Below are 15,220 nucleotides of genomic sequence, written 5' to 3'. Positions count from 1 at the left end.
ATCATTGAATGTAATACACTGCATAACAGAATAAAGAAGGGAAAACACATGGTTAATAGATGGAGAAAAAGAATTTGATGAAATTCAACACTCTTTCAACAAAAACAAAAATACTCAACAAACTAGGAATAAAAGGACACTATGTCAGCCTAATAAAAGCCATATATGAAAGCCCATGCTAACATAATACTCAGTGATAAAAGACTGAAAGCTTTTCTTCTAAGATCAGGAAAAAGAGAAGGGTGCCCACTTTTACCTATTCTATTTATCATAGTACTAAAAGTCCTAGCTAGAGAAATTAGACAAGAAAAAGAAATAAAAGGCATCCAAATAAAAAAGAAAAAAATAAAATTGTCTCTACTTGCAGATGACATGATATGATATATAGAAAATCCTAAAGACTCCACCTTACCCCCAAAAATACAATAAGAAAAAAACAGAACCAGTCAACAAAACCAGTACAGTTGGAGGTTGCAGGACACAAAATCAATACACCAAACCAGTTGCATTTCTACACACTAACAACAATCTACCACAAAGAGAAATTAAGAAAACAATCCCATTTATAGTAGCATCAAAAAGAATAAAATAGTTAGGAATAAATTTAACCAAGGAGATGAAAGATCTGTGTACCAAACACTAGAAGTCACTGATGAAAGAGTTAAAGAAGACACAAGTAAGTGGAAGGGTATTACATGCTCATGAATGAGGAGAATTAATACTGTTAAAATGCCCATACTACTCAAAGCAATCTACAGATTCAATGCAATCCTTATCAAGATTATTTTTCACAGAAAGAGGAAAAAAAAACTCCTAAAATTTGTGTGGAACCACAAAAGACTCAGAATAGCCAAATCAATCTTGAGAAAAAGGAACAAAGCTAGAGACAACACATTTCCTGATTTCAAACTATATTACAAAGCTATAGTAATCAAAACAGTATGGTACTGGCATAAAGGCAGTCATATGGACAAATGGAATATAAGAGACAGCCCAGAGAGAAACCTTTACAAATATGGTCAAATAATTTTCAATAAGGGTGTCAAGACCATTACATGGGAAGGGCAGTCTTTTCAAAACATGGTGCTTGGAAAATTGGGTATCCACATGCAAAAGAATGAAGGTAGATCCTTACATTATACCATATACAAAAATTAACTGAAGATGGATTAAAAAAAAAAAAACCTAAAGTTAAGAACTAAAACTATAAAACTCTTAGAAGAAAACACAGGAGGAAAGCTTCATGACATTGAATTTGTCAGTGATTTCTTGGATATGACACAAAAAGCATACAAAAGTAAAAAAGTGGATAAACTGAACTACATCAAAATTAAAAACTTCTGTGCATTAAAAGATCAATGAACAAAATGAAAATTCAATCTATAGAAGGGGAGAAACATTTGCAAATCATATATCTAATAAGAAGCAAATTATCTAGACTATATGAAGAACTTCTACAACTCAAAAACAATTATAAATTGGGCAAGTACATGAATGGACATTTCTTCAAAGAAGATATACAAACGGGGGCACCTGGATGGCTCGGTGGGTTAAACATCTGACTCCTGATTTTGGCTCAGGTCATGATCTCATGGTTTGTGAGTTTGAGCCCCGAGTCAGATTCTGCACTTACAGTGTGGAGCCTGCTTGGGATTCTCTCTCTCTCTCTCCCTCTCTCTCTCTCTCTATGCCCCTCCCCCAATCACATACACACACACACACACACACACACACACTCTCTCTCTCTCTCTCTCTCAAAATAAATAACTAAACTTTAAAGAAAAAAAATTAAATTAATCTTTAAAAAAAAAGATATACAAATGTCCAACAAGCATATGAAAGATGTTCCATCTCACTAATCATTACAAAAATACAAATCAAAACCACAAGGACATACCATGTCATACCCACTAGAATGTCTACTCTCAAAAAACCCAAAAAGTGTTGGCAAGGATGTGGAGAAATTGGAACCCTTGTGCACTGTTGGTAGAAATGTAAAATGGTGCAGCCACTATGGGAAACAGTATGGCAGGTACTCAAAAACCTAAAAATAGAACTACCATGTGATCCAGCAATTCCACTTCTAGGTATCTACCCAAAAGAAGTGAGAGTAGTATCTTGAAAAGATATTTCTACATCCGTGTTCATGGCAACATTAATCACAATAGCCAAAAGGTTGGAAGCAACCCAAGTGTTCACTGATGGACAAATACATAAACAAACTGTGGTGTGTACATACAACAGAATATTATTCAGCCTTAAAAAGGAAAAACATTCTGATACATTGATAGCATGGATGAATCTTGAAGACATTACGCTAAGTGAAATAAACCATGAATTAAAAAGACATAATGTATGATTCCACTTATATGAGGCATCTAGGTTGGTCAAATTCATCAATACAAAAAGTGGAAAGGTGGTTACAAAGGCTTAGGGAGGAGAGAATGGAAAAGTTGCTCTTTAATGGATATAGAGCTTCAGTTTTACAAGATAAGAATTCTGGAGATTGATTACACACCAGTGTGAATGCTCTTCACACTAGTGAACTGTGCACTTGAAAATGATTAAGATGGTAAATTTTATGTGTATTTTATTACAATTAAAAATTTTTAAAAATAAGTATGTATAGATTCCAACTTTTACTTTTTATTTATATTTTACTTTTACTTATGTATATGCTGGTTTATGTCTGCAAAAGCAGGAAGAAAGGTGTCAAAGAATATATACCAAATTGTTAATATTGATTATTTCTGAAGTACTAGTTTTGGAGGGGATGGGTGTTTGGGGGAAAACAGGAAAATTATTAAATTTGTTTATATGTCTGTGTACTGTTTGACTTGTTAAAAGGTGTATTCATTACTAGCATATATTTTTCATTTAGTAGAGTCATAAAAACCATCTACCGGCAAAAGTCTTAACAGTTTCAGCTGTGGGGGCACCTGGGTGGCTCAGTCAGTTAGGTGTCCAACTTTGGCTCAGGTCATGATCTCACAGTCCGTGAGTTTGAGCCTCATGTTGGGCTCTGTGTTGACAGCTCAGAGCCTGGAGTCTGCTTCAGATTCTGTGTCTCCCTCTCTCTCTGCCACTCCCCTGCTCATGCTCTGTCTCTCTCTCAAAAATAAAGATTAAAAAAAATTTAAAAAAAAAACAGTTTCAGTTGGGAATATGTACATGGTTGGTGGAAGGCAAAAATATTGGTTAGAGCTCTCAGTATCCTATAACTTGTACAAACAGATCCTAGAAAGGCATAGTTCTTTTGGATGTTGATTAATGTTTTGATGACTCTAATGTTAGTCATTCGAAATCTAAACAAATTTTCTTTTATGAAGTCCTGATCCTTAATTTAGTGACCACTTAGGAAGAAAATGCTCAGTTTAGATAAACTGTCTAAAGGTTAACAAAGGGCAGGTATGACGAAGCAAGCCAGGAGTGGCCCACGTCTAGTCTGTCATATGATTTGCATAAAGAGGTGTTGCTCTGATTGGCTTCCATAAAAAGCATTCACTTGATCCAGAGGGCAAAGAAGAAACAAAATAGGACTTAATTGAATAATCACCAAGCAGGCTATTGAAATGCTATTTATAACTTTCTAAACAACTCAGGTATCAGCCAATCAGAGACTGACTTTGCAAAGGGTATCAAGGAACGATGCGGAATGCTAGGACAATATGCAGCTCTAGGACAGATATAAAAGGCCAGAAGTAGAAGGTGCAGTCAAAACTCAAAAACTTCTCTTAGCAACCCAACTCTCAGCCCAGCTCCTGACACCATGGCCTGCTGCTCCACTAGCTTCTGTGGATTTCCCACCTGCTCCACCAGCGGGAACTGTGGCTCCAGCTGCTGCCAGCCCAACTGCTGCCAGAACAGCTGCTGCCAGCCCAGCTGCTGCCAGCCCAGCTGCTGCCAGCCCAGCTGCTGCCAGAACAGCTGCTGCCAGGCCAGCTGCTGCCAGCCCAGCTGCTGCCAGAACAGCTGCTGCCAGCCCAGCTGCTGCCAGAACAGCTGCTGCGGGACCGGCTGTGGCACTGGTGGCGGCCAGGAGGGTGGCTGCGGAGCCGTGAGCTGCCGCGTCAGGTGGTGCCGCCCTGACTGCCGCGTGGAGGACACCTGCCTGCCCCCCTGCTGTGTGGTGAGCTGCATACCCCCCACCTGCTGCCAGCTGCACCACGCCCAGGCCTCCTGCTGCCGCCCGTCCTACTGTGGACAGTCCTGCTGCCGCCCTGCCTGCTGCTGCTACTGCTGCCAGCCCAGCTGCTGCCAGCCCACCTGCTGTGAGCCCACCTCCTGCCAGTCCACCTGTTAAAAGCAGGGTTGCTGATTAAGAATGAAAGGGGAAACTAAGCAAACCGCTCTGATCTCAGAAGAAGTGTTCAATTTTACTCCCATGCTAAGTACCATGATGTTTCTAAGCCGCTCAGAAATGAGTTTAGTCAGGACCCTCTTGGATGTGCTGAATTAGCACACTGAAAACATGTATCAATCAGAGTATCTAGATATCCTGCCTTGCTTGAGAAGGCTCCAGGGTCACTTCATTTCGGTGACATCTCTGGTCTCCTCCCTATCTCTTGATCCCCACATGTTTTAGACCGGCTTTCTCCTTGAATATCCCCTGTTAATTTCAAATAAAATGTTTAAATGTGTAAAGCAAACTGGGTTATTTTCTTTCTTCTACCTCTAAGCTTGTCCATCTTTAGCTGGAATTCAAGGAGAGTGGATTTGCATTTTTATAATAATCCTAAAGCATACACATGAGGTCTAAACCAGACAGGCTGAATACTAATTACACTATGCTTGAATCCATCAGTTAACAAAATGCTCCATGCATTAAATAATCTTTACAGTTATTCAAATAGTTAAATGCTCTAACCTGTAATAATTAGGTCTAAACCAGTAAAGCAACTTTTGGCTAAAATTTTCAGGTTGATCAAATCTATGGGATTTCTACCTACATGTAGCTCTACCATTTTAATCCCCCTCCAGTTTATATACTAGATGTTCTCCTTCATGTGTACCTAATATCTAGAGATTATATTACTTATTAAATAGATTGTAAAATATCTACCAGATACTATCTATTAAATACTGTTTTCCAAGAGCATTTAGGCTTAATTCCTATGTCTTAGGCTATTATATTCTTCCCCCTGGTCTCCAAATTGCCCTCCAAGTTTCAACTCCCAACACTTTACTGGAAGTACATACAAAGTGTATCTCTGACCTAAACAAGGATAGAACAAACAGCCTGGGAGATACCCCGTGAGTTCTACCAACATCGTTTGTCAGACACATGTATTAGAAATCTCAAACAACTATTTAGGTTGTACTTTGCAACCCAATTTGAAAGATATTCTCTTGGAAACTTAAGACAAATCTAGAGCAAAAAAAAAAAAAAAAAAAAACCTTTTAATTTTTTAACTCCTTATTAAGTATTTCAGTGCAATACAAAATACAATAGGACAAAATATAGGATACTTTAAGAAAAATATTTTCCAAGTTTTTTATAAGCTGCCAGCACTTACCTCTATCATTTAATTGGTAGCAATGATAGATCAAACACAAGATTATGCGTTTCAAGGAAGAATGTCCTTCAAAATGTCACAACTCCCAGATGTTTTTCCCTGAGACTTGGTTCAACTATGAAACACAGAAAAATATTTCAGCACTTCCTAATGTCTTTTGACAATAATAAGGACTCCTCCACGAGAGGCACTACAGCTTGAAAGTTCTATTAAATCATTTACAAGTGGTACATGCATCCATGAATCATGTCTTTTACTCCACCCATTCAAAATCAGATTTAGTAAGCATTTATTAAAGTCCTACCTGATGCTTAGTACTCTGCTATCTTTATATATACTACGTCACTTGTTCACAAGAAAAGATTTCTGGCCTAGAATATGAATAATAGTTACACATTTCAAATTGATTGAAATCAAAGGAACTATAGTAGTCATTGACTTTATGTTGGAGTAAATTAGTTTGAAGTTTTTTTAATGTTTATTTATTTGAGAGAGAGAGAGAGACAGAGAGAGAGAGCATGCACACACAAAAGCAAGAAGGGGCAGAGAGAGGGAGAGAGAGAGAATCCCAAGTAGGCTTCACACTGTCAGCGCAGAGCCCCAACATGGGGTTTGATTTCACGAATCGTGAGATCATGACCTGAATTGAAATCAAGAGTCGGATGCTTAACCAACTGAGCCACCCAGGTACCCCAGTAGGAAGCTTTGAATTATACACAAAGAGTACTCTTTTCAGTTCAGTGGATGTTCTGATATCCTAAATGCAAAAGAATTCAGTCTATATAGTCAGAAGAAAAAAATAATAGTTTAAACTAAGAGCACAATTATCTTAGAGATATGGACAAAACGTCACATGGAATAACCACCTCTACAAAATGAGGGCGTTGGCAAGGGCTAAAATGGAAGGACTCTTTGAACATGGAAAACCACAAATGTATTCCAAAGATTTGCAAAGGACCAACACAAGCAGTCCAAATGAAACTACAAAACAAACCAATTTCTAAACTGCTGCTCATAATAGGTCATAAGTATTTCAATGTAAGCCAATCAGAGGTCCAATGAGGAACAAATTTAAAACAAAAACAAGGAAGACATGTTAAAATTTTTATAAATAGAAGCTGGCTCAGATATATAAAAGGCCTGACATAGACCTTACCACCAAAACACCTCTAAGCAACCCAACTCTCAGCCCAGCTCCTGACACCATGGCCTGCTGCTCCACTAGCTTCTGTGGATTTCCCACCTGCTCCACCAGCGGGAACTGTGGCTCCAGCTGCTGCCAGCCCAACTGCTGCCAGAACAGCTGCTGCCAGCCCAGCTGCTGCCAGAACAGCTGCTGCCAGCCCAGCTGCTGCCAGCCCAGCTGCTGCCAGAACAGCTGCTGCCAGACCAGCTGCTGCCAGCCCAGCTGCTGCCAGAACAGCTGCTGCGGGACCGGCTGTGGCACTGGTGGCGGCCAGGAGGGTGGCTGCGGAGCCGTGAGCTGCCGCGTCAGGTGGTGCCGCCCTGACTGCCGCGTGGAGGACACCTGCCTGCCCCCCTGCTGTGTGGTGAGCTGCATACCCCCCACCTGCTGCCAGCTGCACCACGCCCAGGCCTCCTGCTGCCGCCCGTCCTACTGTGGACAGTCCTGCTGCCGCCCTGCCTGCTGCTGCTACTGCTGCCAGCCCAGCTGCTGCCAGCCCACCTGCTGTGAGCCCACCTGTTAAAAAGCCAGGTTGTTGATTTCCAGTTGCCCAGGACACAGTATCTCTGAACAGTGTATCTCGTCAACCACCCCTGGACCACCACAAGTTCTACGACTTCCATTTGGGTTTTTGTAATGGGGGCTGCCAAGTATATGGGCTCTACCTGATATCACTCTGCAATGAATACATTGATACTCCACTGAATACATTGATTCCCCACTACGGACACAGAAATGCTGCAAACATACCAGCTGATTATCAAAATGCTTTGGATATACTATTTCTGATTTTTCTTCAGGGTCTAAAATAACTGACATATTGTGGAATTAATCCTTTAGAACTACCCAGAAGTCTAATTCTTCCCTGCCTTATAATCTACTTTTTGCTACATTTAATAACATTTTTTCTAACATCAAAGACACCAGGGTACAGCCACGTGACTTTCCTCAGATGTCACCAGAGAGAATGGAAGCCCTTCACCCAACATTCAGCTTCTAAGAAGTAGGCTAGACTTTTTCATATTTCAACATCTGATTTCATCCCTATTTTGGGGGGAGGGGGGGATCATATGGATCTTGCCTGTTGGCTATTTCATTTACATCTGTCATATAGTGTTTTCTGTCATTTCTTAATAAATATTATAACTGGGCAAACAAACCATAGTCTGTGTTTCTACTTGTAAATAAAATGTGATAATGTGTTAATGCCTCCTTCAAAGAAGTACATTTGTTTCTTTTTAAAAGAAACTGAAGTCATATAAAGTGTATGGAGGAACTATGGAGATCAGAAAGATGAAGACTTAATTCTTATCCCTGAGGACTTTACTATCCAGAAATAAAAAGTATATGTGTGAAAATAGCTACAAACAATATAACAAATAAACTGCATTCTCTTAGTAGTTGGTAGAAAAAAAAAAAAAAAAAATCTCCCTGTCTTAGGGGGATGCTTTTGTGGCCAATAAGCCTTGGTAGTCCAACTTACAATGGGTGCTGAGAAACAAGGATGTGAAATAATTACAAACGAGACAGAGAGAAGAATTCTTTTTTTATTCCAGAAAGGGAGTGAGGAGATGAAAGAACAGAGGAGAGACCCAGTAAGGAAGTCATGAGTATTACTCCATGTTTCATCCCCATTAAGTTACTAAACTCATACAATCCCTGTTACAGTAGGTCAACTTTCCTGTGAACACCAAGGAAAGAGCTGAGTTTTATGTCTGGGTTGACTCAAAGGAGTTGGAGACAACCCAGAACTCAGAGCAGGGGGACCTACAAGTAAGTAATACTCAGGAACTCTCAGAAATTTTGGAGAGGCTTTAGATGGCCACTGCTGTGGAAAGTAGTATCTTAGTTATGTAGACTACAAAGAAGAAGACAAAAGAGCCAGAAACAGGATTTCAAAAAGGAAAAGATCATTTGGGACCAGCAGGGACCATGTTGGGGGCAGCATCTGGGAAAGTTTCACAAGGGAGGTAATCTTTGAGGACTTAAAGGTCATTCTAAATGGAAGGAAAAGAGTAAAAAAGGGTCCAATGTGCACGCCTATTAGAGTGGCTAAATCCAAAGCAATGACAATACCAAATGCTGGGAAATGTTAATGGAGCAACAAGAATTGTCACTGCTGGTGGGAAAGCTAAATGGTAGGGCCACTTTGAAAGACAGCTGGGCTATTTCTTACCAAGCTAAACATAGGCTTACCGTACAATTCACCAATCGTGTTCCCATGTATTTATCCAAAGATGAAAACTTATGTCCACACAAAAACCTGCACATCAATGTTTACAGCAGTTTTATTCCTAACTGCCAAAAACTGGAAGCAGCAAAGATATCCTTCAATAGGGGAATGGAAAAACAAACTATATTATATCTATACAATGGAATACTATCCTGTGATAAAAATAAATGATTTATCAAACCACAAAAAGACATGGAAGAATCTTAAATGCATATTACTAAATGAAAGAAGCCAATTTGAAAAGGCTACGTACTATATTATCCCAATTACATAACGTTCTAAAAAAGGCAAAACCATAGAGACATTACAATATTGCCAAAGTGTCTGACCTACTATGCCCCACAGATGCCTGTAGTGTGACACTAAAATAATAAGCTTATGAATTAAAAAAAATAAAAGTTATAGAGAGACACAAGACCAGCCTGTGAAATATAAGTAGAAGCCAGTTAAGGACTTTTGAGAAAGCTTTCTTTTATTGATAAAAGGGACACACACTGCTGGTGCTTCTACTTCCTCCTCACTGTGACTGTTCTTTTCACTTTAAATACAGACAGGATTCCTAGAGCTACAGAATCCCAAGAGAACTCAAGCAACACTGGTCCTGACACGGCCGAGTCTCTGAACCATTGCTAGCAGCTGTCTACCTATGAGAAGAATAAGTCCTTTGATCAAGCCATTATTTGTTGGCTTTTGCAAAACTGGAAACCGAGAATATTCCTAACCACTACACTATGCAATAGACTGCAGTGAGGTCTCAAAAATGGAAAACTTTCTATATATGACACCTAAGAGGATTGGAGATGTAGAAGCAGTTCAGTGACAGGAAAAGCACATGGACTGCAAATTCTAGAGCAAAAGTGGGGAGCATTTTTAATTGAGGTTCACTGACCATAACTAGGAGTAGATGAATAACAAAAAGTAAAGAACAAAATCAGGCTGGCGGGAGTGTGGGGGGGGTGGGGGTGGTGATTAATTATGGTAATAAATGATGGAGAAAAGAATGAAAAGGAAAGGAAAAGTACGAAATAGAAGAGAAAAGACAGAAGACACAATGAAACACAATGAAAAAGACTAGGGACAAGAGGCAGAAAAGAAAAGAGGGAAGAATGATGGGTAAGACACATAAAAGAGACGAGAACCAGTATGACCTCGTTTAGTACCACACACTGTGTCGCATGCTAATTATACTCCATGCATGCTTTATTTTTCATTTAACACTTAGATTAATCCTTGAAATGGATATTGTTATCCTGGCTTATAGATGAGGAAAATAAGTCTAAATGAAGCTAAATGAAGGAATCTTAGGCTGTGCTCCACGCCCAGCACAGAGCCTGATGTGATCTCACAAACCAAGGAATCCTGACCAGAAGTAGCTTGCTTAAGTCACATATTCTTTTTTTTTTTTTAAGTTTAATCATTTATTTTGAGAGAGAGAGAAAGAGCGTTAGCATGAGTGGGGCAGAAAGAGAGGGAGAGGGAGAATCCCAAGCAGGCTCTGCACATTCAGCACAGAGCCTGATGCAGGGCTCCATCCCACAAACTGCAAGATCATGACCTGAACCAAAATCAAGAGCCGGACGCTTAACCAACTGAGCCACCCAAGTGTCCCTTAAGTCACATATTCTTGTAAGTAAACAAAAACAAAACAAAACAAACAAACAAACAAAATAAAACCCTGAAATCTGAACCCAAATCTGAGTCCAAAACTCATAGAGAATGAAATTAGTGAACTAGACATGAAGGAGGTGCAACAAGTTTCTGCAAGTTTAAAAATGGCTACTTTGGAAGCTGTGGAAGTCAGATTAAGTTCCTCTTTGTGTCAGGTGTTAGGTTACTGTCTTTCAGTCCACCTGGATAGTCCAGGACATTCTCCATATTTTAGAGTCAACTCATTAGTAACCGTAATTTATCTGCAAAGTCCCTTTGGTCCCCAAACATAATATATTCATGGACATGACGCCAGGGCTCAGAGGTCATGGGTCCCCAAATTCTGCCTACCACATGGATTATCAGACACTGTGTTGACACTAATTCCTGAAGACCCAAGATGTCACTCCAGTACACCAATGAAAGTGGTGGCTTATGGTGGCCCAGTCACAGCTGGCATTTTATCACACATTTGAATCACAGTGGACCCAGTAGGTCCAGAGATCAATTCCCCAACTGGAATAATCTGTTTGACAACTGGCATAACCCCCACATTCACACTCTGGCTTAAGGAATAAAACTCCCATGGTAGGAAGAGCCAAGTAGAAGCCACTGGAAATTCCCCTCATTACAAGGGAAAAAAGATACTATATCCCTAATGAAATGTGAAAATGAGTGCCATTTTCAAAGACTTGCACACAGCCTGGTGGTGATACCTAGCATCTCCCCACTTACTTCTTTGTCCTGCAGAAAAAGCAGAAAAATCTTAAGAGTATAACAAAGTAATTATCTACTATTATTTTGAAATAATTTTGGTAAATGGTCCCAATTGGAGCTGATGTTCCAGATGGAGCATATAGAGTATCTTTTTTCTTTTTTAAGACAGACAGAGAGAGAGAGAGAGAGAGAGAGAGAGAGAGAGAGAGAAAGAGAGAGAGCCCAAGCAAGCAAGGCAAGGACAAAGGGAGAAAGAATCTTAGGCTGGCTCCACGCCCAGCACAGAGCCTGATATGATCTCACAAACCAAGGAATCCTGACCACAGCTGAAATCAAGAGGCATGCTTAACAGACTGAGCCACCCAAGCTTCAAGGGATGGAGTGTCTTTAATGGAACAAAACAACATAGCCCCTGGCAACTGGAAGTATGCAGCTTTTGATATGAAAATACCTTTTTCTCCATATCAGTTTGCAAGGACAATCAGAAGTAGTTTGCTTTTAACTGGTATGACTAACAGTAACTTTACAAGTATTGCCTCTGGGCTGTGTCAACTCTCCTGCTTTCTGTCATAATACACTCAGAAGACATCTTAATCATCTTGACACATCATCATATCAATCCACTACACTGCTAATTGTTTCTGATGAATAGGAAGTAGCAAGTACTTTAGATGTCTTAGTAAACATATGTGAACCTCAGGGTAGGAGGTAAACCCCACAAAAATGAAGGAGGTCATCACCTCAGTGAAATTTCTTGGAGTCAAATTGTCTAGAACATGTTGAGATCTCCTTTCTAAGGCAAAAGAAAAATTGCTGTCCTTTGAACTATCTTCAGCTAGGAAAAGCACAACAGTTGGTGGGCTCCTTGAGGTTTTGAAGTCAATCTATACTATATCTGTGTGCTACTATAACCCATCTACTGACAAACTGAAAAAGACAAGACCACTATGGATTCAAGACTTCTCAGACATGAAGATTTAAATCACCCCCACAAAGTAAAAAACCCCATCTGAGGTCCTGATTGAGCATAAAGAAAACATGAAATGGGTAGTGGAGGAAGTGAGTCATCAATATCAACTACAGCCTTGTGATCAATTGGAATAATTACAGAAATTGTGTATTTTCTTCCTTATTTATTTTCCTTCTCCTTTCTCCTTCCCTGGTTTAATGCCATATGCTGTACCCAGACTAAATAAACTTAAAATGAACCCAATTTCATTTAATATCCCATCAGTTCTGTGAAATAGTTATCTTAGTTTCGTGGAATGAGTAAATTAAATCTAAAAGAGGCTTTTTGGGGGGTGACAGTTCGTTTCATGGGGTCTGGAGCTAAAGGCCAAGAAAGAATTCTTGAAGATATCTTTGGTACAAAAAGGTGATTTTATTGAAGCATGGCAACAGGACCTGTGAGCAGGAAGAGCTGCCCCAGAACCAAGAGAAGAGATTGTTTATATACTATGGGGTTAGGGGAGGTAAAGTCCAGGGGAAGTTTCTAGTGAGATTTTCATATGCTAAAGAAGCCTCCCAGGATAGTGGAGGCCTAGCTATTGTCAAGCTAAGGTTGTTTTTCCCCTAGCAAAGCATTAGCATTAAGACAGTAGGGAGTTAGGGAGAAACGTTTTACTGTGCCAGCCTCAAGTATTTGTCAATGGGCTGCAGATTATAAGGAAATTGAGTTCTATCTGCCATTTCCTTCTGCCTTTGTTCCCACATCACAGTGGAGGGGTGATGGAGACTTAAGTCCTGCAAGACTATGATCTCTTATCAGTTAACCACCATTTGTTTTTCCCCTTTCCTTTGTTCTTGGGCAGCCAGGAATGCTGGAGGAATACCACACATATCCCACCTGGGGGGGGGGGGGGGGGGCAGGGAACAGCGGTGTTTGTGGCCTGTCAGCTTGCCTTACACTCCCTCATCAAAACGAACAGGAATCAGGATCTCAAAGAGATACGGGCACTCCCGTGTTCACTACAGCATTATCCACAATAGTCAAGACATGGAAGCAAAACAAGGGTCCAACGATGGGTGATGGATAAAGAAAATGTGGTATTTACATACAATGAAATATTATTCAGCTTTAAGAAAGAAGGAATTCATGCTATTTACAACAATATAGATAAACCTGGAGGACATTATGCTAAAATAAATAGGCCATACACAGAACAAATCCTACATGACACCACTTATATGAGGAATCTAAAATAGTCAACTGATAGAAGCAGAGAGTAGAATGGTGGTTACCTGAGGCTGGGGGTGGGGGGGGGGGGGAAGGGATATAAGGACGTGATGGCCAAAGGGTACAAAGCTTCAATTATGCAAGATGAATAAGTCTTAGAGATATACTGTGTACCATGGTGTCTATAGTTAATACTGCATTGTATACTTAAAAATTTGCTAGAAAAATATGTATCAAGTGTTCCTATCACCAAAAAAAAAAAAAAAAAAGGAGGAAACTTTTGGAGTTTATGGCATTGATTGTGGCAACTGTTTCATGCGTATATATACTTATCTCCAAACTCATCAAGTTATTTATATTAAATATGAACAGACTTTTGTATGTCAATCCTATCTCAATAGTTTTGTTTTGTTTGTTTTTTTTACAAATAAAGAAAGTTAACTTGCTTATAGTCACAGCTCGTAAGTGTGACTCCAAAACTCATGAAGAGACAATGATATTAAGGAACTGGAAAGGATGTGGGGAGGAGCTGGTTTAAAGATGCCTGTTTGGGAAGCCGTGGGCTTTCAGAGTAAGCTCCTCTGTGCCAGGTTGTTAAGTTACTGTCCCAACTTCACGCCCTCCCTCCTGTGGCCAGCTTTGGGACCCTCTGCAAACCACTCTGTCTGGCTTTGCCACTAGGGGGTGACAAAGGAAAACTGCAAAGCTGAAGAGGAAGGAGGCACTGGCTCCTTCCTTCCATTTTGCTTCCTTCCACTTAATTGGGACTTCCTGTATGCCAGCACTTCCCAGGATCCTCTCCCAGTTAACACCTGCTCACTCCAGCAGCTGCAGATCCTTTCCAGAGACGCACCTAACTTCAGTGTGCAGCTTTCTCAACATGTGTAGAACCTGCTTTATTGCACACCCCACTCAGAGTCACCAGCCAGACAGTTTTCCTGCAACATCTGAGTTTGGGCTCTATAGGACAAACCCTTTCTCTAAATTTCTAAATGTTAATTCCCTCCCTCTTCCTTTGAAAGAAACTATCTTTCCCAGGGTTTTCTGCAGTTCCTACATTTGTAGTATCTCAGTATCCCTTTTTACCCTGTTAGTTACCTATCAACTGAGTTTAAAATTCTCCATACAACATTCACTTGATTCACATAATGGGTATGGTTCTTCAAGGGCCTCTTACTGCTGTACTCTTATTGCCTTTAAAAATTCAGATTATTTACTGAACCATTTGTTCAGATGTTCCACTTACCTTGGTTAATCATAGGAGCTGACTATAGGAAAAATTTAGTCTCTGAGCTTAGGAGGTGGCAGCCAGAGAATTACAACATTATAGGCCTGACAGAATCTGACTGAGGAACTAGAAAGATTACTCAGCACCGTTTAGGTCTGTAGTTAAGAAATCTGTATCATTTCTATTAAAAAGCTTCCATGCAAAGTGGGCTGTGCCTTGGGTACCTGACAGCAGATGGCCCTTTATTAATTACTACTGACTTATTCCTAAAGCCATAACTCTGACTTGAGAAACCTGCTTTCCATCATGACTATTCTATTAAACGTTAATAGGCAAATTTAGTTTTAAAAGCCCAAGGATACAAAAGGATTTTGAGAAACTTCAAGGCAGAGAATGTTGAATCATCATTTCAATCGAAGCATGAAAGCCTTAGGTGAGACTGTGGATTTGAGAGTTAAGTAAAATTGTTCTTGTGAGGTTCAGAGAGACTAATCCAAAGCACCAAATATTTGTTCAC

General features: G+C 40.0%; 2 protein-coding genes and 1 long non-coding RNA gene across 3 annotated transcripts in view; 2 read left to right on the top strand and 1 right to left on the bottom strand.

The window, feature by feature from the left end:
- The window catches only part of LOC144614299 (uncharacterized), a 111,129-nt gene that overhangs the window by 64,026 nt on the left and 31,883 nt on the right, over nt 1–15,220 (bottom strand). The window contains exon 2 of the long non-coding RNA XR_013551968.2: nt 5,517–5,631. This is a non-coding gene — a long non-coding RNA (uncharacterized LOC144614299). The remainder of the gene's footprint in view (nt 1–5,516; nt 5,632–15,220) is intronic.
- LOC144614297 (keratin-associated protein 9-3-like) lies at nt 3,733–4,603 on the top strand. Its single transcript, XM_078437164.2, has one exon. It carries the CDS (start codon nt 3,770–3,772, stop codon nt 4,301–4,303), a length of 534 nt encoding a protein of 177 aa, XP_078293290.2. The 5' UTR covers nt 3,733–3,769; the 3' UTR covers nt 4,304–4,603.
- On the top strand, nt 6,697–7,680 carry LOC144614298 (keratin-associated protein 9-3-like). Its single transcript, XM_078437165.2, has one exon. It carries the CDS (start codon nt 6,722–6,724, stop codon nt 7,223–7,225), a length of 504 nt encoding a protein of 167 aa, XP_078293291.2. The 5' UTR covers nt 6,697–6,721; the 3' UTR covers nt 7,226–7,680.

Source organism: Panthera onca, chromosome E1 (assembly GCF_046562875.1).
Source record: "Panthera onca isolate mPanOnc1 chromosome E1, mPanOnc1 haplotype 2, whole genome shotgun sequence".
Taxonomy (NCBI): Eukaryota; Metazoa; Chordata; class Mammalia; order Carnivora; family Felidae; genus Panthera; species Panthera onca.
The sequence above is the reverse complement of the archived record's forward strand: the minus strand, read 5'-3'. Positions and strand labels throughout refer to the sequence as shown.

Excerpts from the sequence above, each read along its gene's own strand:
- LOC144614298 (XM_078437165.2), top strand. The coding sequence starts at position 6,722 with ATGGCCTGCTGCTCCACTAGCTTCTGTGGATTTCCCACCTGCTCCACC.
- LOC144614297 (XM_078437164.2), top strand. The coding sequence starts at position 3,770 with ATGGCCTGCTGCTCCACTAGCTTCTGTGGATTTCCCACCTGCTCCACC.